Here is a 27,442-nt window from a genome sequence, read left to right as displayed (position 1 = left end):
GGAGGTGCTAGAGTGGCTTGGCCGACTTGGGAGAAATACGAGGCTAGTGGGTGAATGACTTCTCACTGTGTGTCTGTCTGTCTGTCTTCCTGCCTCCCGCAGGTTACCATGACAACCACATAGTGATCCGTTGGTTCTGGGCAGCTGTAGAAAGATTCAACAATGAGCAGAGACTCAGGCTGCTGCAGGTACACACACACACACACACACACATTTGTTGTTCAATCCTTGTATGGACCTTGTATGCCTAAACTAAACAAATCCCTAATGCCTAATCCTAACTGTTTTATATTTTATAAATCTTGTGTGGACCACTTTTTCCGGTTACTCTACTTCTGAGGGGATATCACATCACCACATGTACCCATAAACCTTGATCACACACACTTAATATACTTGTGAAGGTTTTTTAGGGACCAAAATGTATCTCCATTAAAAACCATGACCTAACCCAAAACCCCCAAATCTAAACTTAACCCTACCTCCTGAACAGCAACCAGTAACCCTAACCTGAGCCCCAAGACTAAAAAATACATAAAATAATGTAGGGTCCTCACTAGTCATGATGTATCATGGGTTACTGTACTAGTACATCTGATAATACCCTCGCACATCCACTCACTCACATACACACATCCACTCACACACAAACACACACACATTCACTCACATACACACATCTACTCTCACACACACACACACACACACACACACACACACATTCACTCACATACACACATCTACTCTCACACACACACACACATTCACTCACATACACACATCCACTCTCACACACACACACACACATTCACTCACATACACACATCCACTCTCACACACACACACATTCACTCACATATACACATCCACTCACTCACATCCACACATCCACTCACTCACATACACACATCCACTCACACACACACATAATATCAATAATTCTATTGGGCCTTTCTACCAAATAAGGTACTCAAAGCCCATTACACAGACAGGCAGTGAATGAAAGCAGTCTCGTTCCTTGTGCTCTGTTAGTTTGTGACAGGGACATCCAGTATTCCCTACGAAGGTTTTGCCTCTCTCCGTGGCAGCAACGGCCCCCGCAGGTTCTGTGTGGAGAAATGGGGCAAAGTTTCCTCTCTACCCAGGTAAACTGTTGATTTCACTTCACTTGTTAAGCTAGTCCAGCTAATGCGTAGTATATCTTAATAGCAATTTGAGCATAATGCTTGAAAATGGATCATAGAAACTAAAGTGAACTGTTGTTGTAATTTACTATATAATATGTGTGTGTACTGTGTGTGTGTGTGTGTACTGTGTGTGTGCGTGTACTGTGTGTGTGCGTGTACTGTGTGTGTGTACTGTGTGTGCGATCTCCTTCCCAGGGCTCATACTTGTTTCAACCGGCTGGATCTCCCTCCATATCCTTCCTTCTCCATGCTGTACGAGAAGATGCTCACTGCCGTTGAGGAGACCAGCACTTTTGGCCTTGAATGATGACCCTTGACTTCTCACCTTTAACTTTTCATCTTTAAACCCATGGTTTCTCCTACCCTTCCCCTCCACCCACTACGACCTTTGACCCTGCTCTGAACTATAGAACCAAAGCAGTAGATGAACCTCAAGAGGATTTAGACGGGTGACTGACTGACTATTCTGGTTCTGACCCGTAATACACCATCAAACCGTTGAACAGACCTGGACCAGACTGATGATTGTTAGGGTTGTGCATTGCCTACCCAAATTAGACGGCGCACGCCCTAAACGCACTTGATACTTCATTGGACCAATGGACCATTGTCTCGTAACTTAAAACCCCAATCAATCACAATGATTAAGACTTGGATTTTGAATGATGCTGGTTATCTGGCTTTTCCTGGAGCGGAAATGAACCATGCAGCTTTTAAAGAGCTTTGCTTCTCAGAGGCAGAGGGCGGGGTACAAGCTGGGACCAGAAACAGACAGGAAGTTGCATATGAGGTCTGTTTTTTTTTTGGAGAGGGGTGAAAGACCAGAGTGTTAAGAAAAATATTGTGCTTTGGCCACACCTCTTGTCCTGTCAGGGAGGAAATGAACTAATCAAGTTCCATCTTTGTGGCCCGGGACCTTGTAAAACACTCTGTCAGGCATGTTCTAAAATTCTAGAACAGAACACGGAAGTAACCTTCTCATGATGTGATGGTTTTCAGTAAGATAAATCTAAAACTGGATATCTGTAAAGTTTTTTGTTTATCTGCGATGTGAATTTTGTAAAAGCCACAAATGGTGATATGGTTTTGAATGTACTCACTGATATCATGATGATGCGCTTGGATGTGTCGTTTTTCTAGTTCTCTTAATGACTCAGTTTGTGAATACTCTAAAATGGCTGCCTCATTCTTAAATTTCAGGGCAAGCTATTAACAGCAGGAATAACCAAACTCACCTTTGGTTTGTTAAAAGAAGACATTAGAATGAGTTGGCTTTCCCATCATGTAAAAAACTTTTACTCTCACTTTCAGTGTTTTAGTTATTGTCATTGTTAGTATGAGATTGTCTTTGTTGCTTTATCACTGAACCACACTGCCAGACTTAAAAGTTCACCAAACTTTCTCTAATACATTTGTTTGTTGCTCTTGTTTTAACGTACTTAACTGTGATTATTTATCTTCTACTTTTGAACTTGGTGTACATTTATAATTATTACCACCTTATTTAATATGTTGTTATAATCTGCCCCTGTGGGTTGTGACAGTGATGGGACATCATACACCGGACAGTTCTATCAAGACAAGGATTGTGACACAATGGTAGATGTTATTTTTCCCATGACCCTGACAGTGAAAGTAATCAACCTAGTGATGAACAGCATGCATGTCAAGACACACACACACACACACACACAACCGTACTACATGTATTTCACTGATCTTTGTTTGATGGTGAGATGAGTTGAAGGAATGATAGCTACATAGGGAACCATGACCACATGTTTTTCAGTAGTCATACACAATTATAGGTTCCCACAGGGACATGCAAATACACTGCCTGTTTTGACTAAAAAAAAAAAGATAATTTTATACTCATATCTACTGTGCAAAGAAGTTAAAGAATTATGAACAATCGTACGAAGGCTCATAGAAACAAACACACATATACATGCGTCATGTTTCTTTGTGCTCACTATTTCTGTCATATTCTGCGTTTGTTTGCCCTCTGATAGAAACACGTCCTGATCTCAGGTCCCATTCCAGGTCGCCTTTATTCCAGTCATGTTGCAGGCTGAGCATCTCCTCATATTTGTCCCACCTGCAAACCCTATTAACATTATTCCTGAGACGTGAAGAAATTGCTGCCAGGCCGCGTGACGGAATATATGAGTAGTGCATCCGTTGCAACAAATAAGACACGGAGCCCCACCCAATCGCCTCCCAGCGGTCACAGCCCCTGTCTGTGTATAATGTAGCCAACAGAAGGAAAGTAAGGGACGGAAACGTAATAACTTCCAGTGTTTTCTGACATCATTCTGGGCCCTGCGGTCAGTGAGACAGGGGGCAGATATATTATGCTTTATGGTAGGTGTGTGCACACTGACAGTGGCATTGTGGTAATAATGTACAAGAACGGGGATGGCATGCAAGGAAAAAGAAAGTTTTTACTTGCTGACAGTATATCTTCTGGTCATTCTGTCTCCCTCTCTGCAACTGAATGTTTTAGCTGTGGCTATGTATTTGCACTGACTATACCAAATGTTTTGAGGCTTTAATTTGGTCTTTTGAGGCTATCCATCTAAGTCTCTGTCTCTCAGCCTTTATTGTCATCACAATAACAACATTACCGAGCAACTGATTCAGCCCACTACTTTTTTACTCACAGGAACACTTTGACTACTACATATTGTGCATACTACCACCTGGCACCTTTGTGACCAATTTGAAAGTTGCATCCATGTTTCAGTTGTTCTTACCTTTTTGTACTGGAATGTTCCATCTGTTCCTCTCCGGTTGGGTGGCTGTCTCCCTGGCCCTGTGATGGGATGGGGGGGTTGGGTTCAAGGCTGTGTCTTTGTCAGAGCTCCACTCTATGCAAAGCTTTTTTCCCCAAGTCACTATCATGATTGTATTAAAAAAAAAAAACTAAAAAATGACTTCAAGAAATGTCTTGACTTTGTCTTTTGTTCTGGGGTTATTGGTATTATCGTTTCTAAGGCACATTCTGTAATTTCATTTTTTATAGTTTAGTGTTCTTAAAGCTATTGATGTAGTGAATGAGAAAATTATTTGCAAAAAGTAAGACTTAATTCAGCACATAACTGAATAATTTAGGTAACATTTAGATGAGCCTTAAGTGGCGCTTTATGTCTACGGGTGGTTCCCTCCCATTTAAACCCGTTGCTAAGGGCAACCTAAGCGTCAGTGTAATGTACACATTTAGCCTGGGCTAACGTAGCTCGAAAGCTAAAGCTGTCAGTTACTTTATCAACGTTAGTCTGCGTAAAAGTACAACGTAAACTTTATTTTCCAAAAGCGCCTGGGTAATGCCACCAAAAAGAGTCAGAAGTGGGACAGTGTCCGCTGCTGCTGCGACGGCATTTGGAAACAAGGCTTGGGAAACGGGACTCACTGCAGCACCATTTGAAGAGGTACAGTCCTGACTGTAGTTACTGTAACATCCAGTTACTCCAGTAGGTATCTTAATACGGTACTATTTGTGTAACGTTAGTTGAACACTAAACCTAACGGGACTAGGTGCGAAAAGTAGTTACTTTGTCAATTATTTTTAGTTCACACAGCTCGCTAGGTTGTTGCTATTCACCGAGTATTCCTGTCTGATGATGGTAGGAGACTTGGAGGGCCAGCATTTCTCTTGTGGTTGGAGAGAGGCTGGGTGATGAGGAGCTTATCAGTGCTCTCCAGCTGGCTGTACAGCAGTCCCTGCGGAGACTGTTCAGTGTAATCACCTGGGACGCCACCCTGGAAAAGGTAAGTTGCTACCGCAATAGCTGATTGTTCACAGTCAAGAATAGTGAAGAATGAAACCAGCCACTGAATTAAATGCTTCACAGATCCATGAACTGGGAAACCCAAAAGTGAAGAAGACCAAGGATGCACCTATGTTTTATGAGGTATTTAAATACAGTATAAATCACTAAGTCAATTTACACATAACCAGAATTTTACTTTGTGTAATGGTACTTCCAGTATTAGGGAAGACATATTACATAGCTACATTTATAATAATAAAAAACATGTAACACAATGAGTAGAGTCAACCACACATACTCTGCCTGACCGGCCAAAACTACAGCCGTTATTTAATGAAATGTGATTCATAGGCTATTAATATAAAAACACACATTTATGAAGCCTCAAACAAAGAGGCTTGCACTCATTACATTACATACACATTTCTACATCTAGCTGCTGTATACAGAGTATATTGTTGTGTAGGTTATGGAAGCAGCCAAAGCCCTGCTGGATGCAGGAGAAGAGCTGCCCTGTGACCTACTAGGTAAACTGCTCAAGTTCCAGTTGCTGGGGGTGAAGGCCGGTGACCAGCAGAGGAGGGCCACAGAGATGAGGGTGAGAAGGAGCTCAGATATCAGACTCCTTATCGTCCTAGCAATAGTCAGCTTTTCTGTATCAGAAAGTAGTTCATTGTGAAGAGTAACCCTTTCTGACACCTGACAACTTGTTTTAGCTACCTGTCAATTGCTAGGCTTTGGCTCCTGAAGCTGAAACGGTCTTCGGACGCAAGTGATGTTGTGTTTGAACCGGAGCACTCAGTTTGGTCCATGTCCCTCCCTCCCAGGATGCCGAGGAGAAGGACATGACCAAGGCTGGCAATGTCTCCCCGACCAAAGACAGAGCCGGTGCCAAGCCCGTTGCCAAAGGCGACAAGGGTAAGAAAGTTGCAGAACCCATAGCCCCGGCCAAGGAGACCAAGCTCAAGAAGAGGGGAGAGAAAGACGACACCCACAGGTACATAGGTGAGCAGACAGTCCCAGTGATCTCAGTAGGAAACATGGGTGGAGGTGATGTAGGTTGGACCAGGTATGGAAGCTGTGTGGGTCTCACTAACTCAGCCGGGTCACTGTGTTTTTCTACTATACTCTGTTCTGTATTCTACTCCACACTGTTCTAATCTGTTCTACACTATTCCGTTGTACTCCATTCTGTTCTACTCCACCCTACCTTACTGGACTCTACTGTGTACTTCAGATGACGAGCCGGACAGTGGTCCTGAGCACTATATCCTGGTGGTGGGCTTCCATCAGGCACAGCTGGTCTATGTGCTGGACACTCTGGGTGTCCACGTATCCAATGTCATCAAGCTGACCTCGGTAAGACCAGACCGGCCAAAGGCACCCCTGGAGGACAGTGAGGGTAAGACCATGGAGGCCTGGTCTTTTTTTCTTTTTTCTCTCATTGTTCCAGGAAAATCGGGACGTATTTGAGATGTGTCAAATTTGTATATTGACATCTCTGATTGTATTAGGAAGGCTAATACAATCAGAATGTATTAGCCTTCCTCTTGTAGGACGCCACGTGTAATCAATCAATTGCTCTTGTTTCAGTGTGCGTCCGTGTAGCTACATTCTGATTGTGTTCTTGTAGAGTCCGAGGCTGTCGGCCAAAGGAGACAGCGTGAGCTGGATCAGTTCTGGTGTCAGTTAGAGGGGGTGCTGAACAGGGGCTCGGTCTTCTCCAAGCTGTGTGATGTGGCTCGTCTCAGTCACACCACTAAAGAGACCCTGATGCCCCAGGACAAAGGCAACACAGAGGCTATGGTGATGTCCTTGTCTTCTTCCTATCATCTTACTTTTTCTACTTCTTCCAACTCATATTTTTCTTCCTCCACTGGTGTTTGTCTTTGTTTTCTATGCTCTCGCAAAAGCCATGAGTCTGGAACATACGCTTAAATAAACACAGTAATCCTAGCAAGAGTGGAGTGCAGGTGTTCTAAAAGGAAAAATAATCTGTTTATGTGTGTTTTTCAGCTTGGGATTGGGACAGGACTGTTTGAGGAGGTGGCATGTCTGATCTATGACAGTCTGGACTGGAGAAGACAACACCAGCACTACCTCAACAACACGCGACTAGTCCAGGTCCCCTCTGTCACCAGGGCTGAGGCTTGCAACACCCAGGAAAACCCAGCAGAGGTACCTCCCGCACACATGCACACTTCAACACGTGAACATACACACTGGATCAACTCACTGTGGGAAGGGAGCAATGCTAAGTTTCCAGAATGTGCTTACTGTACACGTTGAGGGGTATTTTCTGCCTTTTTCAGACTGTTCAAACACCAACACCACGGACACCTGGGCCTAGGAAGAGGCAGGCTCACGAGGAGACAACTGCAGCGACAGGTAATCTACACCAACCGATTTACTGAATGGTCGCCATAAACTGAGCGATGCGTTTTAATCCGTGCGCATCGCAGTTCATTGTTTTTCGTGTTAACACAAGTGTTGGAATGTTGGACCCGTTGTCCCGGTAACAGAGCCTGAAACGGATGCGCTGACCACTGATGTAGATATGCGCTACTACAAGGACCTGTTGGACCAGATCCCCCCCGAAGCCTCGTCGGTTCCCCTCATACTTCACTGCATGTTGGACCAGGTACCGTCCGGTTCTGCATGGTGGGCCCATGAGTCCGCACAACAACCTTATTCGGTCAGGGAAGCAGTTCAACCTTCATCTGTTCAGATTCTACATAACGTCAGCCTCTTAGAAGCATCGTGATTGTCAGCTAATGTTTTGCCTGTCTGTACTAAAATATGTAGCAAAGCAACTTTGAAATGTGACTTGCTGGATTACTTTTTGAATAGTTTGCCACTGTGGGAGTATTGTGTTGTATGTCCCCTAAGTCTTTTGACAAGTCGTGGACGAAGTCTCGCAGGCATCATGAATGGGTACACTTCTTTAGTTGACTCACTGTGTGTGTTTAGGTAGTGGCCACTGAGCAGGACATCGCTCCCCTGTCTGCAGCAGGATCGGAGAAGGGTGTGTTTGGCCTGGAGAAAAGCCTGGTGGACTACATGCTCTCAGCCTTCATGTCTCTGCCTCGCTCCGACCATGAGAAGAAGGTACATTAATCACAGGTTTGGGAGCTCGGGATCTGGATTGTTGCAGGCATTTCATGGTTTTCATTTAACCAATGAATTTGGACGGATCAGTTACCTCAGCTAGTCAGGAGTGATATCTTGTTGGGTCAAAAGACTGTAATGTCTAAGGCACTCCAGGAGCAGGGTTGCCTAACTATGATAATCTGAAGCATTACCTTTTTTTATTTCATCACGAAATGTTCAACCCGAAAAGTGCCTTTGGCTTTTAAACTTATTGATCCATAATCAAGGTCAACTGGGCCTGATCAGCATTTGTATACATGCCACATGATAGGATGTTAATTGCTTGATTGTATAATGGAGTGAACACCTCTATGGAAACATCTGCATTTATATTCTTCCACTCCTTAATTCAGTTTTTTCCCCTAATTTGTCCCGCGTCTGTACATACTTACTGTCCAAACACACTTGTTACATAACAAATGTGAACACACGTATACCGATGCCACACAAACAGACACAAGAGCAAACTGTACACTCATGTGCGGCTACTGTTCATCACCTTTCTTCTGACGACATTTACTTGCGTAACGTGTGTTTACCGATAGACAATCAGGGAGACTTTTGGTGCTGTGGAGAGGTCCCAGCAGGTCACTGAGTGTCAGAGACCTCTACTTATCAGCTGTCACGACGAGAGAGCCTTGAGACTGCATCACCTGCCGGTATGATGCGCGGACACACACCGATACACACACGAATACACAAATCAGCAGGAGATGTAGCAGCTGTAGCGTGTGTGTGTGTGTTGTATTTCAGGTCCACAACAGCTTTGATGCGGTGACGAGTGAGGCGGAGATGATGAGAAACACTCGAGTGTGGAATCTTCTTCGCTCCGTCCGCCCCCTGAGTGGAAACGCATCCAGACTGGCCCGCATCCAGGAACTCACACACTACTGCACTGACGGTGAGCTCACAAAACACCCACAGAAACACACAGTCTGCACCACCAGGCAAAGAATGCTGTAGGCATCGAAAGAAAATACACGCCAACACACAAGACTCCAACCCACAACACCCAGACCCACAACATGCCAACACCGAACACACCAACACACAACATGCCAACACACAGCAAGCCAACACACAACACGCCAACACACAACACGCCAACACACAACATGCCAACACCAAACACACCAACACACAACATGCCAACACACAGCAAGCCAACACACAACACACCAACACACAACATGCAAACACACAGCAAGCCAACACACAACACGCTAACACACAACATGCCAACACACTAAACGCCAACACACAACATGCCAACACACAACACTGCAACACAGTACACACCAACACACAACACTCCAACTCACACCAACACACAGTTACATTTCTGTGTTTTTATAGTGGAATTTTATGCAGGCTAATTAACCGTGATAACCAGATGACTTGATGCATGGTGGCTCTGATGGGTTATTGTTACAGCCTAACCTGCATTCATGCTCTGGGTAATTGCAAAGCACCAGTCCACTGAAAACAACCAGATGGTGAGATGCTGTTAAATTATCACCTTGGTTGGAGAAGAAAATAGCTACCTCTCAGCATCGTGGGTTTGTTTTCTGGGGCCACAGGCATAAAATATATGCACATGTGTATTTAAGTTGCTTTTGAATAAAACGTCTGCTAAATGACATACATTGCCTGTGGGAAATCTTCAGACCCCTTCACTTTCTCCACATTTTGTTGTGTTATAGACTAAATTTATAAGTTTGATTTGATTAAATGTTGTTGTTTTTTTACCATTAATCTACACACAATACCCCATAAAGACAATTCAAAAAGAAATGTGTTTTGAGAAATTTGTTAACATTTTTAAATGTAAATGCCACATATACAGACCCTTTATTTAGTACTTTGTACTTTGCCTATGGCAGTGATCACTGCTTTGAGTGTTCTTGGGTATGTCTCTACCAGCTTTGCAAACCTTAGTTTGGGCCGTTTCTCCCATTCTTCTTTGTAGATACTCTCAAGCTCTGTCAGATTTGATGGGGAGCGTCTGTGAACTGTGATCTTCAGGTTTCCCTATGGATGTTCAATGTGGTTCAAGTCCAGGCTTTGGTTGGACCACTCAAGGATATTCACAGACTGGTCTTGAAGCCACTCCAGCATTTAATTGGCTATGTGTTTCAGGTCGATGTAGTGCTGAAAGGTGAATCTTGGCCCCACCCTGAGCATCTGTGCGCTCTGCATTAGGTTTCCTCAAGGACCTCAATTTTTTGCTCAGTTTATTTTTCTCTTAATCCTGACCAGTCTCCCAATCCCCGCTGCTGAGAAGCATCCCCACAGCATGATGCTCCCAACACCACGCTTCACTGTAGTGGTGGTATTAGCCAGGGGATCAGCAATAACTTCCTTTTGCCACCCGTAGTGTTGGCACTCTGGACTAGTTCAATTTTGTTTTCATCAGACAAGTCTTAGTTTTCCCCCTGCTCTTAGAGTCCTTCAGGCAGTGTTTCATATGCCTTTTACTCAAGTGGCTTTCGTCTAGCAACTCTTCCATAAAGTCCTGATTGATGGAGTGCGGCCTCAGTGGTTCTTGTAGCAGGTTCGCTTATCCCTGAAGAGAAATTCTGATGCTCTGTCAAAGGCCATTGGGTTCTTGGTCACCTCCCAATCAAGGCCTGTCTTGCCTGGTTACTTAGTTTTTCTGGATGGCCAGCTCTAGGGAGAGTCTTGGTGGTTCCAAACTTCTTCTATTTCACAATGATAGAGCCCACTGTGCTCCTGGGAAATTTCTGTGCTGTAGACATTTTTTATAACCTTCCCCAGATTTACGCCTCAACACAATTCTCTGAAGTCTACAGAGAGTTCTTGGTTTTTGCTCTGCCATGCACCGTAAAGTGTGGGACCTTATATAGACTTGTGTGTGCCTTTCTAAATAATGTAAAATGATGTATATTCAAACAAAATGTGTGGAGGAATTGAAGGGGTCTGAATACTTTCTGAAGGCACTGTATGTTATTAAATGTGTGTGCCGTTAGGGAGGGTCCGGACTCCATGTACAGGTTTCATAATTTATCATAATGAGGTTTCATTAACTGTGATTTAAAATGGAATCCTGCATAATAGTATGGTGTTTTTTTCTCTCACGTATGTCCATAAAGAGTTTCTGAGCTGGCCGGAGGTAGAGAGACTGTTCAGCCAGTTTGTGTTTGAGAGCATGCCTCTGACCCAGGTGGACGAGAGTGGCCTGCTGATGGCAGTTTGTTCCCCACAACCTGCCTGCCTACCCTGGGTTGATCCGGTCTGCTTTGGCAAGTGCAACTTTGGACACAGAAAAAGCATTTCATGACAGCTACTGATGTAAAAAGGGGCTTTATAAAATACATTTGATTGATCTGATGGAACACCAGGTACAGACATCAGTACAGTAATCTGGAAAGTACATTAGCTGAAAAGTTGAAAATATTTGTACATATGGGATTGTAATCTTCGCTAACACACTATTCACAGATAAACGTAAACCTAATTTAACCAATAACACTAAAAGATTATACATTGCAATAATTTAAAACAACAACAACATGAGTACACCCTTAGCTTCACAGGCTGGTGTCGTCCCTTTGATAGCTGGCATGGTCTGCTTCAAGTTGCTACCGTGCTCTTGGTCTGAATTTGGTGGGACAACTTGTCTTATTTACCTTGGCAGTGGTCCAGACTTTCCTCTATTTTTGTAGATGATCTTTGGACAATGGAATGATGTACCTTGCTTGGAAAAAGGCTTTTTTAACCCCTCTCAGAATCATGGGTATGGGAACCCTTTTTTTCTCTCAGGGCCTTGGATAGAAAAGTTATATTGTGGCTTGATGTGTTATGGGTACGACCAAACCAGCCCAAGTTTCTTATCTTTATGGAAGAATGGACCCTCTCAATTACTTTCTAGTTATTTTCAAATGATTTACACTTGTTTTGATGCAATTTCACATTGTAGCCTTAATTAATTGCATAAATGGGTTCAAAGTGAAACAAAGTGTGATTACCTTTATCAATGAATGTGATTGAAGTTTAGCTCAAACGTCCAGGTGTCCAAATAGGTACAAACCAAAACAAAATCCTCAGGGTATTTTCACATAATTTTATGTACCATGACTCATCACTAAACTCATCAGCTGTATCCATTGCTCTGATTCTGTAGCAACACAACAAAATCAGATGTAACTAGGCTATTGATGATCAGTTATGTTGTGGTCCGGTGTGTCCAACTTTGTCTCAGACATGTCAGCTACGGGTTGCGACACCGACTACTTCGAAACCCACTTCATTAGCTAATGCAGAGGTGTCAAACCGGTTCCACGGAGGGCCGAGTGTCTGCAGGTTTTCGCTCTCTCCTTGTACTTGATTGGTTAATTAGGTCACTGATTGGTTAGTTTCTACCCTCACCTGGTTGTGTAGGTATGAACTAGGAACCAATTTATAGGAAAAACCAAAAACCTGCAGACACTCGGCCCTTTGTGGAACCGGTTTGACACCTGTGAGCTAATGTTACATTTCCTCTACAGTTAAGTGGTTCCAGGGGCGTGAAGTGGACCACAATTTGTCCAGTGTGATGGCTGTGACTGACATTCAGAAGTGTCGTCTGCGATCGCTCAGGGACTGGCACTACGCAGAGCACCACGATTCCAAAGTCTTTCCGCAGGTCAAGTTTAAATGCACATTTTCTCTATTTGTTTTTTCGTAATCATTTCCGAGACATTTCGTGCTTTGTTGACAGAGACCGTGGGGTAAGATAGACATGAAAGTTCTGACTCAAAGAGCAGTGGGGCGGATTTGAATCTGTGGAAGCTTAGAGTTCACGTCCATTGGAGGCTTAGACTGTTGTTCCACTGGGCTGCTGACAAGTGCATTTTGTAACTGCTCTTTGTGTCTTGCTTTAGATTCTTCAGACTGCCTCTCAGTCCTATGAATGCATGGACTCCTTCTGTGGTAGTCAGGACAACACTTTGTTTCTCGTCTGTCACAATCCCATGAACTCTCAGAGACAGTGCAAAGAACTGTGGGAGGTGTCTCTTCACACCGACGTCGGGTTTAGGTGCAGAAATAACCTCTTTTGTAGTTTTCTGTTCAAATGTTCTCAGCAGTTGTTCCCAATTTACTCCTGAACCATTTTGTGTTTTTCCAGGATACTGGATTGATTCAAATGTAAGTTCTTTCTAACATGCTTTTGATGATGTCAGGATGTACCTAGAGCATGTGGCAGAGTCCATCTCTGATTGGACAAGAGAGGAGGAGGCCAAATGGCAATTTCTGCAGGCCAAGAGCGTGTTGGGTAATCTGAGAGGAGCCACGCCTTTGGACTACTCAGAGAAAGACAGGACAGACTCGGCTGTCAAGAAGGGCACAGTCGCAAGTAAGTCTGTATCAGAGTTTCAATGTTTTTCATACCCAGGCCGCAGTCAAGCCATGAATATTGCATAACAACTCACTTGCGTTGACGCACATTAATGCACAACCTATCTTACACCCAGGACAAGCGCTGAAAATATTTTCATGGCCCCGCAACCCCATAGAGTGTGCTGTGCGCTGTTGACAACAAATGCTGACTACTACTGTTTCTTCTGATTTCACAGACCAAAGCGGTTTATGCCGTATCACTACTTTTCAAAGCTAGGCCCTATCTAGCAAGCCAACTTTACTTGAGAGAATTACTTTAGAGAATGATCAGCTCACCATTCTTGGATCTCTGCATTAGCTATCCCTGTTCTTGCTGGCTAAAGATGGAAGGGGCTTTTGTTATTTACAAGGTTATTTGACCATTGGCTATTTGGCTCAGCCAACTTCTTCAACATTTTCATGCAAATCATGTTTTTTGGATGTGCTAAAATGGCTTTTATTATTGCATATAGATAATGTTTTCTGCTGTGCAATAGTTAGGCTTCCCCTGTTATTGATTACACATCTTGCGTTTCAGAACAGTCTGTATTTTTATGGTTGGGTCTGGAAATCCTGTAGTAAACTCAGTAGATTACAACCAACAAAGAACTTAGTTATAGTGGTTATAGTACCAGAGTTACCTTTGTTGGGTCTCTGAAGCCTATCCACACACACACACACACACATGCACGCACTTTATCATGTGTTCCCTATGAATCTGAAGCATCTTCGGGGAGGTCTCCCATGATCCCAGAGGAGGACCCTCCAGACCAACACATCAGAGAGGACTCTCTCAAGGTCTGTGCTTTCTCTTGCTTTCTCTCTGACTTCCACCCACCTTTACAGTGTGATTTGTTAGTTTTTTATTGCTAAGAGTTTTTTTCCTCAAACCTTAGTAGTAAAACAAAACCATTGGGACAGACTATAGCTGCGTGGTTATAACAATTGGCCCATAACTGAAAAGTGTGTTTGTTTGAATCTCTAAGCTGATAATAATGTGTCCTTGAGTCAGGCACTGAATCCTAATTGCACCTGCAAGTTGCTCTATATAAGAGCAAGTTTTTTGTTTTTAAACTTCTAGGCATGGAAAATAGAGCAGGAGAGACTGAAGGAGGAGCAAATGAAGAAAACCAAGAAGGACAAAGGGGGGAAGGCAGGAGGCTCGGCAAAAAGGGTGGAACTTGCCGACTCGTCCAGGGAGCACAAGAAGACTCCGTCGTCCATGCGGAAGAGTCGTGAGGACGTGTCAAAAACACCCGATCCGGTTCTGGATAACCCCGTAGACGAAAGCACTGACTTGCAGTCGCCCAGTGAAGCCTTCGCTGTAAGTACAGTACCAACCGGTTGACAACTAGTCTAGTGTGAGAGATCACAATGTCTCCGTTGTCTCCGTAACATGTCTTACTTAAGAGATGTAGGATGACGTGAGTAAGGCAGTCAGGGCTTGTTGTGCAGGGATTCACAGGCTACGGCGTCGATGGGCAGCTCATCCAGGTCTCAGGCCAGGTCGAGTCCCTACACCCTTCTGATGGCGGCCGCATCCAGGTGGAGACCATCCACTTCGTCCAGGGTGAATACACAAGCCGCCGCTTCCGGACCGACGTCAGGACGCGCACCTTCCCCCCTTCACGTGGTCATTGTCTAAATGTCTTGGGTTTCCAGGGCCGACACTCCTCAAAGTGAGTGTGACAAAGGACAAGCACCATTTCTGCACCCATATCACTCAGCCGATCAGAGTCCTGGATGACAGGCCGAAGGAGACGCAGTGTGCGGGCAGTGGGTGCATGAGGCTGGGCTCTTTCTCGGCTGTGCTGGATGACGGCATGCACCTCTCCTACAGTCACTACGGACCAACCGGAGAACACGGTGAGTGAACCCGTTTGTCGCGCTTTTAATTAGTTGACATGGAGGCCGGTCAGGGATCTGATCTGGACGTCGCCACAGGTTCCAGCCTCTCCACCGTCCCCTCTGACCTCCTCCGGAAGAAGCCCCAATCCTCCCAGGGCCCCGGAGATGCCCAGCCACCCAGAGAGACCCACGAGACCCTAACGAACACAGAGGTTAGCGTTAGCACGTACTTTTCCGTCCAGACACTCTAAGGATTTCGCTTTTGTTCGCATCAAATGATGAGCCACTTTATTTTTAAAGCTTTATTGTCTTATAAAACCAAACCATATTTCTCTTTCAAAAGGAACTACTATTTTTACTTCCCTGTATTTTCTGTCCTTCTGTGGTCCTGCTCAGACCCGAGTCCGTGAGAGTCCTGTCGCGTTACCAGGCAACGCTCCGTTCCAGGCGCTCAGCATCTCCACACCCAGTGGCCTTCTGCTGCAGTTCCTCCGTGACGACACCGCTGGTCAGTGCGCCTGCTTGGATCTTCGTTAACATCCGGGTTTGTTTTACAGTGTGAACACTGTCTGTCCGTTGGCACTGCTGCACCTGTGTCCCGTAGGCGGTGAATCGGCGGAGCGCGACGTGATGGTGAGGCAGAGTTTCCCGCTGCACCGCGGCGGCGACGGCGGAGGGAACCGCCTCAGTGAACCCTCCCTCAACGGGGAGCTTTCCAGGGTCATCACGGCCGAGGGCTCCGTGGTCAAGTGCATGAGAGATGGATCTATACAGGTACCCCTGAAAAGACACAGGGAAACCCCACGTGTGGCCGCACACAACGGGGCTAATCCGCCCCTCAGCTGGACTCTCACTCAGACAATGCAGTATATTAAAGAGAATCCTGTGATTGGTGCGCAGCTTTCCATCGGGGATGAAATTGTCTGATCTGAATAGACTTGTTTGCCCACCAACAAGCGGTGTTTTGGCTTTCATACTGCTATAAAAGCCTCATCCAGAATAAATGGCAGCGCTCCGTCATTCCTGGCCTGAGAAAGCATTTTGTTCAGAGATAATGAGAGCGAATAGCTGATCTTCTTATAGAGTGCCCTGGGGATTCTGTCTGGCCTGGGTTTTAACCACTCTCTAAGGTTTTAACTGTATCTTGACTTTCTCAGAGAGTGATATCTGCATTAAGGGAGTCACAATCATCTTGTTCATAGAGGGTGGTTATACTCCAGTAAATCCTGCTTGTTTAAAGGACTTGGTTAAGATCCATATAGGGATTCATTAAATGGATGAAATATTTTAACAGAATCCTTGGGAGAAGTGTATTTGTTCATTTACAGACTTGCAGACTATTTTTATCACATATTTTCCTTTGATGATCATCAGGCAGTGAATTGTGATGTGTATATATATATATACTGTAGGCATTCATTCACAGTGGATTGCGAAATTAAAATCTAATCTATAACTCAGATCTAACTCATTATAATATCCTTCCGTTTTACTCTGAAGGAAATGTAAATATTATATCCTTCGAACATACTGTACACATTCAAACTAATGAGCACACAGTTTTGTCCAAGTGTTTATTTTTCTATCCTGGTGGGGACCACAAAATGTATCCATGTTCCCTATCCCCTGTCTTTAATCTTACCTTAATCAAATGAATGCCTACATTTATCCTAACCCCTTATGCCTAAACCTAAAAGTGACCGAGATTCGAAATAGCCATTTTACTGGATAAAAACCTTCAGTTTTTTTTTTACTTTTATCTTTTATTATTAGACATGAATCAAACACACACACACACACACACACACACAGTGTTTTTAACCCTCTTTTTGTTTGGCTGTGGTCTGTTCCTGTAGGTGCTGTTTGCAGATGGTTCTGTCAGTACCAGTCCAGGTTCAAGACCTGTCATGTTCCCCCCTCATGAACTGCCTGCTGAAGATGAGGAGCTGCTGAAGGACTCACCGACACCAGAGGCCAAAGACAGGAAGGGTAAACTGCTCTCTAACCAATGAATCCACCGTGACTGTGAAATTCTAAAAACGTACCGTCAGTGGAACTTTTAAAAAAGATTGTTTTAACAAGCGAGTGTCGTTTATTTGGTTTTGCTTTTAAGTTATGCGTAATGTCGTGCCTGACAAAGGGAATTGAGAAATGATGGAGTGTTTGTGAGCAGGTAAGCTGAGCTCCAGGCAGAGCATGGGGGCTGACCCATGCCAGATTGACCCAGAGCCCAGGGAGGACCAGCAGAGGTCCGGCCAGGCCCAGGGGAGACAGGGGGCCAGTTGGATCACCACCACTCCCTCCGGCTACAGAGTGGCCACCATAGGGGGTCAGACCTTGGAGCCAAGTCCTGTCCTGGCATTCAGAGCCACAGACCCAGTCAGCCAAACTGTATGTTACAAACACCTTGGACTTTTATTGGCTTAATGATTTATGCTCACAGTTGTAAACGTACTAGTTATTTTTCATATGGAGCGGAAAACATGTAATAACAGTATTTTATTTTAAGATCAAGACCTACAGGCCTCCAATGTACCCAGGGCAGGAATATTTTCAACTCTGTTATTGGTGCTGCAGCCCAGAGGCCAGTGGTCCGGTTTTACCCCGTCGCATCCGTCTGTGTGTGCAGGTTGTGATCACGCGGGAGGACAAGGTGTTGTCTGTGTTGGACCGAGACGGGACAGTGATTGTGGACCATGCAGACGGGACCAGGATTACCACCCTGTACCAGGAGAGAGAGGCCCGCCGTGGCTGGTCCCTGGAATGTCTTAACACGGGTACCCAACGCCCAGTCAAATCAACCCAAAGCCCTGACCTTCAACCCTTAACCCAGAGGCTCAAAGTCAGATGTGACATTAGTAGTCTGTGCTTCCTGTAAAAAGTGTGTAGAAAGGACTGTGTGTGGTGATAATATTTATGTTGTGTTACCAGCACGTAGGCCCAGCAGCTCTGTGTGTCGCATGGAGAAGGTCGTCACGGTGGAACGGCCGGGCTTTGCCACAGTAGCCATGTTCACCGAAGGCAGGACATGCAGCGTGTTCTTTGGGGACAGTACCGTGGTCACCGCCACCCGGGCCGGAGCCTACCATGTAAGACACTTTGTATGGACTTACGGACGCATCTCAAAAGGCAGCCTCTCGCCTCAACTCCTTAAAATGTCAAATGGAAATGTGGAGGGAAAACCCAGTCTGAATGAACTACAATGGGTTGGAAAGTGAACGGGCCACGTCCCCGTGTTTCGCTCCAGGTGTACCCTTCCAGTGTGGGCTTGCTGTGGATCAACCCGGACGGGAGTACCATGTACGCGTCAGAACCAGAGGGCAGCCCAGAACCGGGCCCAGCCGGCTGGAGCTCGAGGGAGTGGCCCGGCTGCTACGTGATGAAACACGCCGTTACCACGGCGGCGGACAAGCTGTGTGAGGTCACGGACCACCACGGAAACCACTTCCAGGTGTGTTGTCGGCCTCAGATGGTGGCGCTGTAAACCCCTGGCCCCTATTACACCTGAAATCAAAGTCGCCGTTCATTTGTCACAAGGCGTTTACCGTCCGGAGATGTGTCAAAATGTCTGCTGTTTGTTACCTTGAATGCAGTGTTTATTCTAAAAAATTTTGACGTAATTCATGGTGTTCTGTGTGTGATCTTGTACTCCTGCATTTGCATGCCTTTGGTCAGTTGTCTTAAAAACTGATAACTGACCTGATTAAGTACCATGTAAATAAAAAGTTCATTTTCAGACAAACTGTATTCGCAGTACTAAACCTATTCAATTTAAACTATTTGCTATTATAAATAATGTTATGCTAGATAAATCCATCTCTTACTCCTGCTGTATGTAAAGCATGGTGTACTGCTATAAGGTGTTATTTGTCCTACAGTCACTGAATGCATTATTATATTCGCCATCCTAGCGTGTTCAGGGGATTAGCGTACAATGCACCCGACAGTCCAGCTGGTTTCATTATAAAAACCTGTTTGGTGCAGTGGATTAGGAAACATCGTGGCTCATTGAAAAGGCCCTGTTGAATTCCATTGTGTGCAGGTGATGGGAGACGGCCAGACGTCTGTGGAGATCTCCAGTGCTCTGAACAGCAGTGTGGATGAGGATGAGGATGTGGATGAAGGGGATACAGAGGGAGAGCTGGCCAAGCATGTTGAAGATAAAGTCCACTCGCCCAGGTAGACTTCAGTGTAACTATGTATTCCAATATCCCCTAGTTTGGCAGCTTTTACCCACCTGTGTTCTGGTTTTGCCGACACGTGATGGGATGGTGTGACTCGTTCTCCTTTCTATGCCCTGCTGCTGGGATGTGTTCTGTCTGGGACTTCGGAATGGATTGCAGGTTCTTCATGGCCCATGAAGACGGGTCTGGTACTGAGCTGCTGTACTCGCGAGCAGTAGAGGAGGATCTGGACCGGGCCTACGCTGACCCCACCGTGGCACTGCTCAAGGAACCTCTCCCGGATCGACCCGGTAGGTTCCCTTTCTTTTGCCGTCCTGTTGACTGTCACCTGCCTTCGTGATACTCTCCGTCCTCATGGACATGTTGTTTCTCCTTCCTGTGCTGTAGGAGTTCTGGGAATAACGGTACTGAGACCCGCTCGTCAGGACGTGTGGTCCAGGTGGGTCATTCAGAAACAGAACAAGGACATCATGCCTGCCAACCTTAAATCCAGGAACTGGGAGAACTTCCCCTCTGTGGAGGTACTATTAGTTACAAGAAAAAGACGGAATCTTTGAAAAAATGCACGAGAATCTCTCTATCTTTTTAACATTAAGTATCATTCAACCATGCAAGTTTCAGAGTTTGCTTTAATTGAAAGTAAATGTTAAATGCACAACCCTGCCCCTCCCACATTGACGTTCCTAGAGGAAGACGCCGGGCCCCCCGTTCGGGACCACTCTGGGCCGGGGTCTGACCCTGAAAGAGAAGCCTGGTTCTGAGGGCGGCCGGGCGGTGCCTTGTTGTCCCGACGTCCTGGAGGTCCGGCAGCTGCTCCAGTACCGTCCAGTCAGCGGGCAGCTCCGCAGCACCCTGGACACGCGCCTCAAGGTTCCCCATATCTCTGTCCATGTCAGATGGGATGTTACCTGACCGTTTGGGAATTCTCTCCTCAAAAATCTTTTCAAAACCATTTCCGAATATGTTTCCTGAAGAGAAATCTTTTTCGTTATTCATTTTGAAGCAATTTTGTCCAATTTTGTCCAATTTTAGCTACTAATAGTAGTGAGTGCCATTATTTTCCTTCTCCGTACTTGCCCCCTGTGGGGATCGAACCCACAACCCTTTGCATTGTAAGAGGCAATATTAAACACAGATGTGACACAGTAACGACAATATAACAAGATTTATCATGTTGTCCAGGAGTACATGGAGCAAGTGATGCGCAGGGAGAGCCTGTCGGAGGAGATGCAGCTGAAAGACCCCCGTTCTGAGGAGGAGAAGCTCCGTGCTGTCGACCTGCTTAAGCTGGTCCTGGTCTGTACCGACACACCACACACACACACACACACACACACACCATCACACACACACACACACACATACATACATGGTAATCAAATCACTTTAGTTATGCATGAGTCACAGCTGTGTCGAATCAGTTCAATTTGGACTATTTTCACATCTTCTGCCTTCTCAGTCAGAACGCCCCAGCACCGCTTCAGAGAAGAGCCCCGGTGAGTTTGGTTCTGCCAAGCCTTAGAGGTTGCTTGGGGGAACTGTGGGATAGCGGGACAGCAAAGCCTTCCCTTTATGCCTCGCTGGCAACTTTGTTTGTTTCTTTTGTCTGCTGCTCCACAGATGTTGCCGCTCTGTACATCCATGCTCTGACGCCGCCAGCCCTGCAAACAGAGGCTTCTGTCTCCGAGAAAGACATCCGCAGGTGGGTTAGAATTACCAGCCTCTTCTTGGATCTGATCCTAGAATTATATTTGAGAACTGTAATGAATGTTAGTTCACAAACAAAGCAGTCAAAGAAAGGGCTTTGTACAATGGATCAAAAACTATTTTTTTTTTTTTACTGAATCGGGTGAGTTTCACCTGGTCATCCATCTGAAATGTCCCACTTCCCAAACCAGTAATTGGTTAAGAAGACAAATTTAGACTGACAACCAACTCTGTCTTCCTGAAACCGACCAAGCTCTGCGTCTTTCTCCCTAAATGACCTGCTGTCCACCTGAACCCCATTTTGACTGGGCATGGTGGTGATCTGTCTCAGACAGGGTGAGGTCACTTTTAGACAAGGTGAGATCCCTCATTAAAAGCGGTGTGATTTTCTAGGAGCTTGGCAATTTCAGTGGGGTGATCATGTGACTGGAGAGCACTCCTCGTTTTTTTTCACCCCAGTCTGTAGGCCAGAACCTCTTGCAGCGGTATCACACAGTAGCCTTGCACTCTTATCTCTGTGCCAATGGACACGGATGAGCTATGAACCTGAACCTTTCCAGTGTTTGACCATTCCCGTTTTCTAAACATTATACACTCCCCTTCAATACAGAGGCAGTGATGGACTATCAGAGTCTAGGTGGAAAAGCAGGATGGAGCAACACCGGTAACTACACTTTTAGTCATTTAGCAGACGCTCTCATCCCGAGCAATTTACAGAATTAGGAATGATAATGATATACAGGCTAACAGTATTTTACAGAATTAGGAATGATAATGCTATACAGGCTAACAATATTTTACAGAATTAGGAATAATAATGCTATACAGGCTAACAGTATTTTACAGAATTAGGAATGATAACAATATACAGACTAACAGTATTTTACAGAATTAGGAATGATAATACTATACTGGCTACTGATATTTTTACAGAATTAGGAATGATAATGTTATACAGGCTAACAGTATTTTACAGAATTAGGAATGATAATGCTATACAGGCTAACAGTATTTTACAGAATTAGGAATGATAATGATATACAGGCTAACAGTATTTTACAGAATTAGGAATGATAATGCTATACAGGCTAACTATATTTTTACAGAATTAGGAATGATAATGCTATACAGGCTAACGGTGTTTGGGTTTTCATTGTTTGTGTCTTGTTTTGTTTTCCTTATCCCTGTCATAATGATTCTGCTGTTCAGACGGGATCTTGAACAGGCGAAGCTGTACAGACATGCTCTCAGGAACGTCATCATTCCGCCATACTTCCACTCAGAGAACGGGCCAGGCTTTGAGTCTTCGGGGGAGGTATCACAAATGTCACGGCCGAAGGTGAACTCCGCTGTCAGTATTCCGTCTGTACTTAACGACTCCTTTCCTGTCAGGTCCCAGATATGAGAGCTTTGTCTCAGAGCCTTCCTCCCTTCCCTAAGACGACGGACACCCGGAGCTTCATCAAAGATGCCCCTGAAGAGACAGGTAACAACTGGCCCGTGGTATATTTCTAACCATATCAGTGGTGTAGTTAGACCTTATTCAGACCTGTATTTAGGCACCATGTAATTGGAATCCACTCGTCCAGAAAGTGACTCAGTTTTGCATGATACTTGTTTTTGTATGTTTGAGATTTGCCTCATCGACCTCTGAATCCGAGACCCCCTCCCGCAGCAGGAAGTGATGCGCGGCCTGTCGGGAGAGCCACCAACCCTAGCTCTCAGCCTGCAGGTCTGTGGTCAAACCCTTATCGTGTTCCTAAACCCAACCCTATTCTCCTCTTTAAGCTCTTCCTCAACTCTAACACCATATGGCGTTGAAGGTTATCTCCCCATTCATTATGTATCTGTTACTAATCTTATGTCATCTAATCATATCCTGGCATCTCCATCGTGTCTCTTATATATATTTCTGTGTGTGTGTATGTGTGCATACTTGGCGTGTGTGTGTGTGCGCGCGCGCATGTCTGTGTGTGTTGCTGTAGGGGACAGTTTCCATGCGGTCTCCACTGACAGGCGGCGCCGTGGTGACGTAGAGCCCGGTAGCGCCCAGCTGAACGTGGCAGGAAACCCGCGCACACACAGAGTCAAGCTGCCGTCCTCCATCCTCAGCTCCAAACCCTGCAGTACACCCAACCAGCAGGTAACTACAACACCCACGCGCGCACACACACACCCATCCGTGCTGTGATGCACATACACACGCACACACACACACACACACAGATGCCCACGTTAGTATTCATCACCCACGCCGTGGGAAGTGCGTGTGTGGATTTAGGAAATGTTTCCGACGAGGTGTGAGTTGATGCGGTGTGGGCTGGGAATTTGACAGAGAGGACGTGTGCTAAATGTGTGACTCACTAGGCCTTCTGCCCGCCACAAGGCTGTTTCAGCCGGACCAGCTAAAGTCTCTGGGAGCTAACGCGTGTCCTTTGATCTTGGTTTATGCTAATTCACGGAGCCATCCCTGTTCACACTCCATTCATGCTTATTAATATTACAAAACAAGGAAGAAGCTGACGACGTTGTGATGCACCGTACATCCTACTGAGCTACAGCCTTAAACAGATTCAGACTCACTGGGCCTTTTTACTTCCTTAGAGTCAGATGAACCATTTTACATTTATAGGAACACATAACATGCAGTATAAGCTGTTTATATAGACTTGTCATTAGCTCACAAAACTACATGAAATGGGATCAACAAGTTCATCCGACAGTGGGGAAATGACTACATTTTATACGTGGCTGAATCGCAAAAACAACTCCCCCAACTGCCCCTTTAAGTCCGAGAGGTGACAGAGGTTGGTGTCAGTTCTTGCGTGTAGAGGAGCCCGTGAGGAGGAAGGTGAAGACTGTGTCTGTGACGGGAGGCCAGAAGCGACTCCCTCGGGGGTTCGAACTCCTTCCCGTGGAGGTGCAGTTTGGAGCACTGAAGGAGGGCTGCACCTACAGCGTCACAGTGCTGATGAAGAACGTTGGCTTCGACACCTGCAGGTCAGTCAACACCTCCACTCTGAAATGCCTCTGGGCCCGTCCGACTAATGTCTTCTTAAAAACGGATCCTCATGGCACCGGCAGCCACGCGCTTGTCTGTCTTTACGTTTCCTTCTGTGTTGTGGCACTGTAGGTTCAGCGTAAAACAGCCGAGCCCTGGTACCGGCCTTAGGGTGATCTACAGCCCAGGACCTGTAAGTTCTGATGAACTATTCACTCTGTTCCGTAGTGAGCTTTATGCAAATCTTTCATTAAATTGTTTCCCTTTTGCTTTGTTAGAGGATTTTTTCAGTTCACCTATTTTGACCTGGATTCTATCTGAAAGGTAGTTTGCCTAAAAGGGCTATTTCCCACTGAACCGAAATCTGCAGCATTTACAGCGTACAGTCATCTCTGTGAACGTTACCCTCAAAATCCGCCCATCAGCTGCATTAAGTTTTAATCTGGGCATCAAGAAAACGGGATTGACCCCTGTCGCAGGTGGCTGCTGGAATGAAGACGGAGCTGCAGGTGGAGCTGTACGCCATGGCCACCGACCTGGAGGAGCCAGCCGAGGGAGAGGCCTACGTCTCACACCAAATACACATTCGGACGGAGAGCGAGATCCTCTACCTGCCCGTCTCAGCCAATATCCTCATGGTTTTCACTTCTGTTTGCTTTGTGGCCCGTGGACGTTCTACAGACGGTCAGACTATTACCTATGGTCATGTTTCTCTCAAGTCAAAGCAGCAATGGTCCCCACCTTAACAAGCGTTCTCACCCATCCTCCCTGAGCGGCTGTATGACAGCAGGACCAGGGACCATACCAACGGGGCCCAGATGGGGGTGTCAAAGGTCCGCCTCATCTCCTCCAACCCCCCAGTCAGACGCGGAGTGGTCCTGCCTTACAGACCACTAATCCCCACCACAGGTGAGGGGTCAATATGGTGACGTTGTGTGCAGGATAATTTACTGTGTGAATTAACCACTGAAACGTGCAAATAGGCATGGCTAGTGGCTCAGCGGACTGTCACAGCATTATAGACACGTCACTGTATCATATTTCTGAAGATATTATATACTGTGTGTATATATATAGAGAGATACATAGAGATATATATATATAGAGAGAGAGAGAGAGAGAGAGAGATTATTCTCTACCACTTAAAGGTCTTTCTTTTTACTTCCAGGAAAACTTGGCTGAGACACCGGTTGACGTACAACCCAAACTATCTGAGAAAAAGATCACTGCACACTAGTGTTACTAAGGGCTGTGTTAGAAATTGCTTTGTGGAAAGGTTGGTGATTAGAATTCATTTTAGGATAAAAAAAACAGTGAAATTATGTTCCTTGTTTTTCCTGTGAGTTAAAGCGACTTTAGAGACGCCAAACCAAACAACAAGAGGCCCCCAGTCAACCAAACTGCGTGCTTTATTGATATACACAGTAAAGCATTTATTATACAGGAGTAAGGCATATATTTGGTGGAATTTGATATGTAGTGGAAAAATGAGTTATTTAAAGAGATGGCTAATGCAACAAAAACAGTGTGTTGAACATGCTGCCGGTAACTACCGTTACTGTGGCGCAAAAAAAAAAGAAGTGGTCATACAAATGGAGATCAAAACCATAAACTGGTTGGACTTAGCCTGGGTACTATTGTTAAAACACATTGATTACACTCCTGTCGATGCAAATCCACACAGAAAATTCAACCAAACACAACAGAAATAAAACGTAACGAATGCACCGTAGCAGGAAATCAACTACAGTAATGTCCAGGATGGATACAGTAGTGCACACTGATTTAGTTTGCTTAATGTCTGGCGTGTTTCATATCCAACATGGTCAGGAAACAGAGGACAGTACAGTGTATCTGAAACGCATTCAGGTAGGAGGAAGTCACTCCATTTCAAAACATGGATGGATTCTTTAAGACAACTACAGTAGACTCTTTTCTACAGTCTTTCTGGGGAGGATCAGAAGACAAAAAGACAATTTTTTAGTTGGGTTTTAAACAGTGTAGAAATGAAATTCATGGGCTCTCTAGAATTGTTCACTAGTTTTATCTTGAAACACAGGACCAGTGTAAATGTAGTTCTAATTCAAATTATGTGTAAATGAAATGACTTCATCGTACAATAAACCACTATTACTTGATTTTGCAATATTAATATCACTTTCTGTCAGTGGTAAAGGCCCAATCCGTAATTTTGGGGGAAAGTGACAGCTGTAAATATCACAGATCAGGACTTTACATGTAAGTATATGAAGAAGTCTATCACAGCGTCATTGAATGCAGGCCAGGGCCATACTAAAATAAACTCTAAATTCAAATCTTAAAACATCCTTAAAATCACCTGCGGATGGATAGATGGATGATTTGATAAAAATGAGTTTGACCAGCCCAAAGCAAAAGCTATGAAGCAATGTGGAAATAAGATACCTCCACATACCCCACGGTAACACACGTCCTCACGTACCAATACACACACACACGCACGCACACACACACACACACACATGCAAACATACAGTGTCAGTCAGTCTATGCTGAAAGGGTACAGGGCGACTGCATTGCCTTTACAGTATATAATATTTTGTTGTTATAATAAATGTTTTGTAATATAAAGCACCCTTATGTGTACAATCTTTCATTTGGATATAAATGTTCTGAAATGCACTCCATACAAAGAAATGGCAAACACGTTCACAAGATTTTACACACAACCTTTTCTCTTTTTTTTTATACAATTGCATAGAAGTTTAAAAACCTGCCTTTTGTTAATAAAACAATGTTCAAGACTTTTAAGAAACTACTGAAATCTACAAGTTTTGTAACGGTGATCCTTCACAAAAATAGATGTATTTTTGTCTTTGTAAACATGTCCAATCCAGTTTTCTTTTTTTTATACTAGAAAAGCATGCAGGGTTGGCTGGAAGTGGGGTAAGGGGCAGGCCCTTGTCTCCTGCTACTCGTCGCTCTGTTCTTCAGTCATCACGCTGACCAATGACTCCATAGCTCGACCCAGGTCATCTGCCATGTGAAACAGGCTCCCTACACTCAGTCCTGGGAACGGGGGGAAGGGACAGTAGAGACCGTCAGGCGGAGTCACAGGCAGACACGTGAACATGTATAGAAACACCTCACCCACATCAAAAACGTACAAAATCCCACACGACATGACAGAGAGAATAAGACGTGTGGACGTAAAAAGAAAGAAATGGACGAGAC

At 45.0% G+C, this 27,442-nt stretch overlaps 3 protein-coding genes across 11 annotated transcripts in view; 2 read left to right on the top strand and 1 right to left on the bottom strand.

Moving 5' to 3' along the window:
• The window catches only part of hecw2b (HECT, C2 and WW domain containing E3 ubiquitin protein ligase 2b), a 35,004-nt gene extending 30,894 nt beyond the window's left edge, over window positions 1-4,110 (top strand). For all 4 annotated transcript variants that reach the window (XM_010891104.5, XM_010891103.5, XM_029116477.2 and 1 more), the window contains 3 exons: window positions 103-188; window positions 1,033-1,145; window positions 1,383-4,110. In XM_010891104.5, the coding sequence (XP_010889406.2) occupies window positions 103-188; window positions 1,033-1,145; window positions 1,383-1,494 (311 nt within the window). In that variant the 3' untranslated portion in view covers window positions 1,495-4,110. The remainder of the gene's footprint in view (window positions 1-102; window positions 189-1,032; window positions 1,146-1,382) is intronic.
• Window positions 4,111-4,410: 300 nt separating this feature from the next.
• Window positions 4,411-26,729, top strand: spag17 (sperm associated antigen 17). Its single transcript, XM_010891120.5, has 46 exons — window positions 4,411-4,618; window positions 4,818-4,958; window positions 5,042-5,101; window positions 5,427-5,558; window positions 5,788-5,965; window positions 6,198-6,362; window positions 6,594-6,766; window positions 6,977-7,138; window positions 7,273-7,348; window positions 7,483-7,601; window positions 7,931-8,068; window positions 8,656-8,769; window positions 8,864-9,011; window positions 11,224-11,373; window positions 12,619-12,755; window positions 12,994-13,148; window positions 13,294-13,466; window positions 14,214-14,287; window positions 14,571-14,813; window positions 14,945-15,059; window positions 15,152-15,355; window positions 15,434-15,549; window positions 15,734-15,845; window positions 15,942-16,111; window positions 17,194-17,326; window positions 17,511-17,728; window positions 17,967-18,114; window positions 18,269-18,426; window positions 18,585-18,788; window positions 19,380-19,516; window positions 19,681-19,811; window positions 19,909-20,042; window positions 20,209-20,391; window positions 20,704-20,817; window positions 20,981-21,017; window positions 21,142-21,223; window positions 21,839-21,892; window positions 22,438-22,543; window positions 22,621-22,714; window positions 22,862-22,960; window positions 23,214-23,371; window positions 24,047-24,228; window positions 24,362-24,422; window positions 24,709-24,856; window positions 24,989-25,138; window positions 25,398-26,729. The coding sequence occupies exons 1-46, from the start codon at window positions 4,514-4,516 to the stop codon at window positions 25,409-25,411; spliced, it is 6,105 nt and encodes a 2,034-aa protein (XP_010889422.4). The 5' UTR covers window positions 4,411-4,513; the 3' UTR covers window positions 25,412-26,729.
• dmd (dystrophin) overlaps window positions 25,621-27,442 on the bottom strand; it is a 171,962-nt gene continuing 170,140 nt past the window's right edge. For all 6 annotated transcript variants that reach the window (XM_034289748.1, XM_034289749.1, XM_029116727.2 and 3 more), the window contains one exon: window positions 25,621-27,277. In XM_034289748.1, the coding sequence (XP_034145639.1) occupies window positions 27,180-27,277 (98 nt within the window). In that variant the 3' untranslated portion in view covers window positions 25,621-27,179. The remainder of the gene's footprint in view (window positions 27,278-27,442) is intronic.

The sequence above is a fragment of the Esox lucius genome, chromosome 22 (genome assembly GCF_011004845.1).
Source record: "Esox lucius isolate fEsoLuc1 chromosome 22, fEsoLuc1.pri, whole genome shotgun sequence".
Taxonomy (NCBI): domain Eukaryota; kingdom Metazoa; phylum Chordata; class Actinopteri; order Esociformes; family Esocidae; genus Esox; species Esox lucius.
Note: the sequence above shows the minus strand (reverse complement) of the source record. Positions and strands in the feature narration are given on the sequence as shown.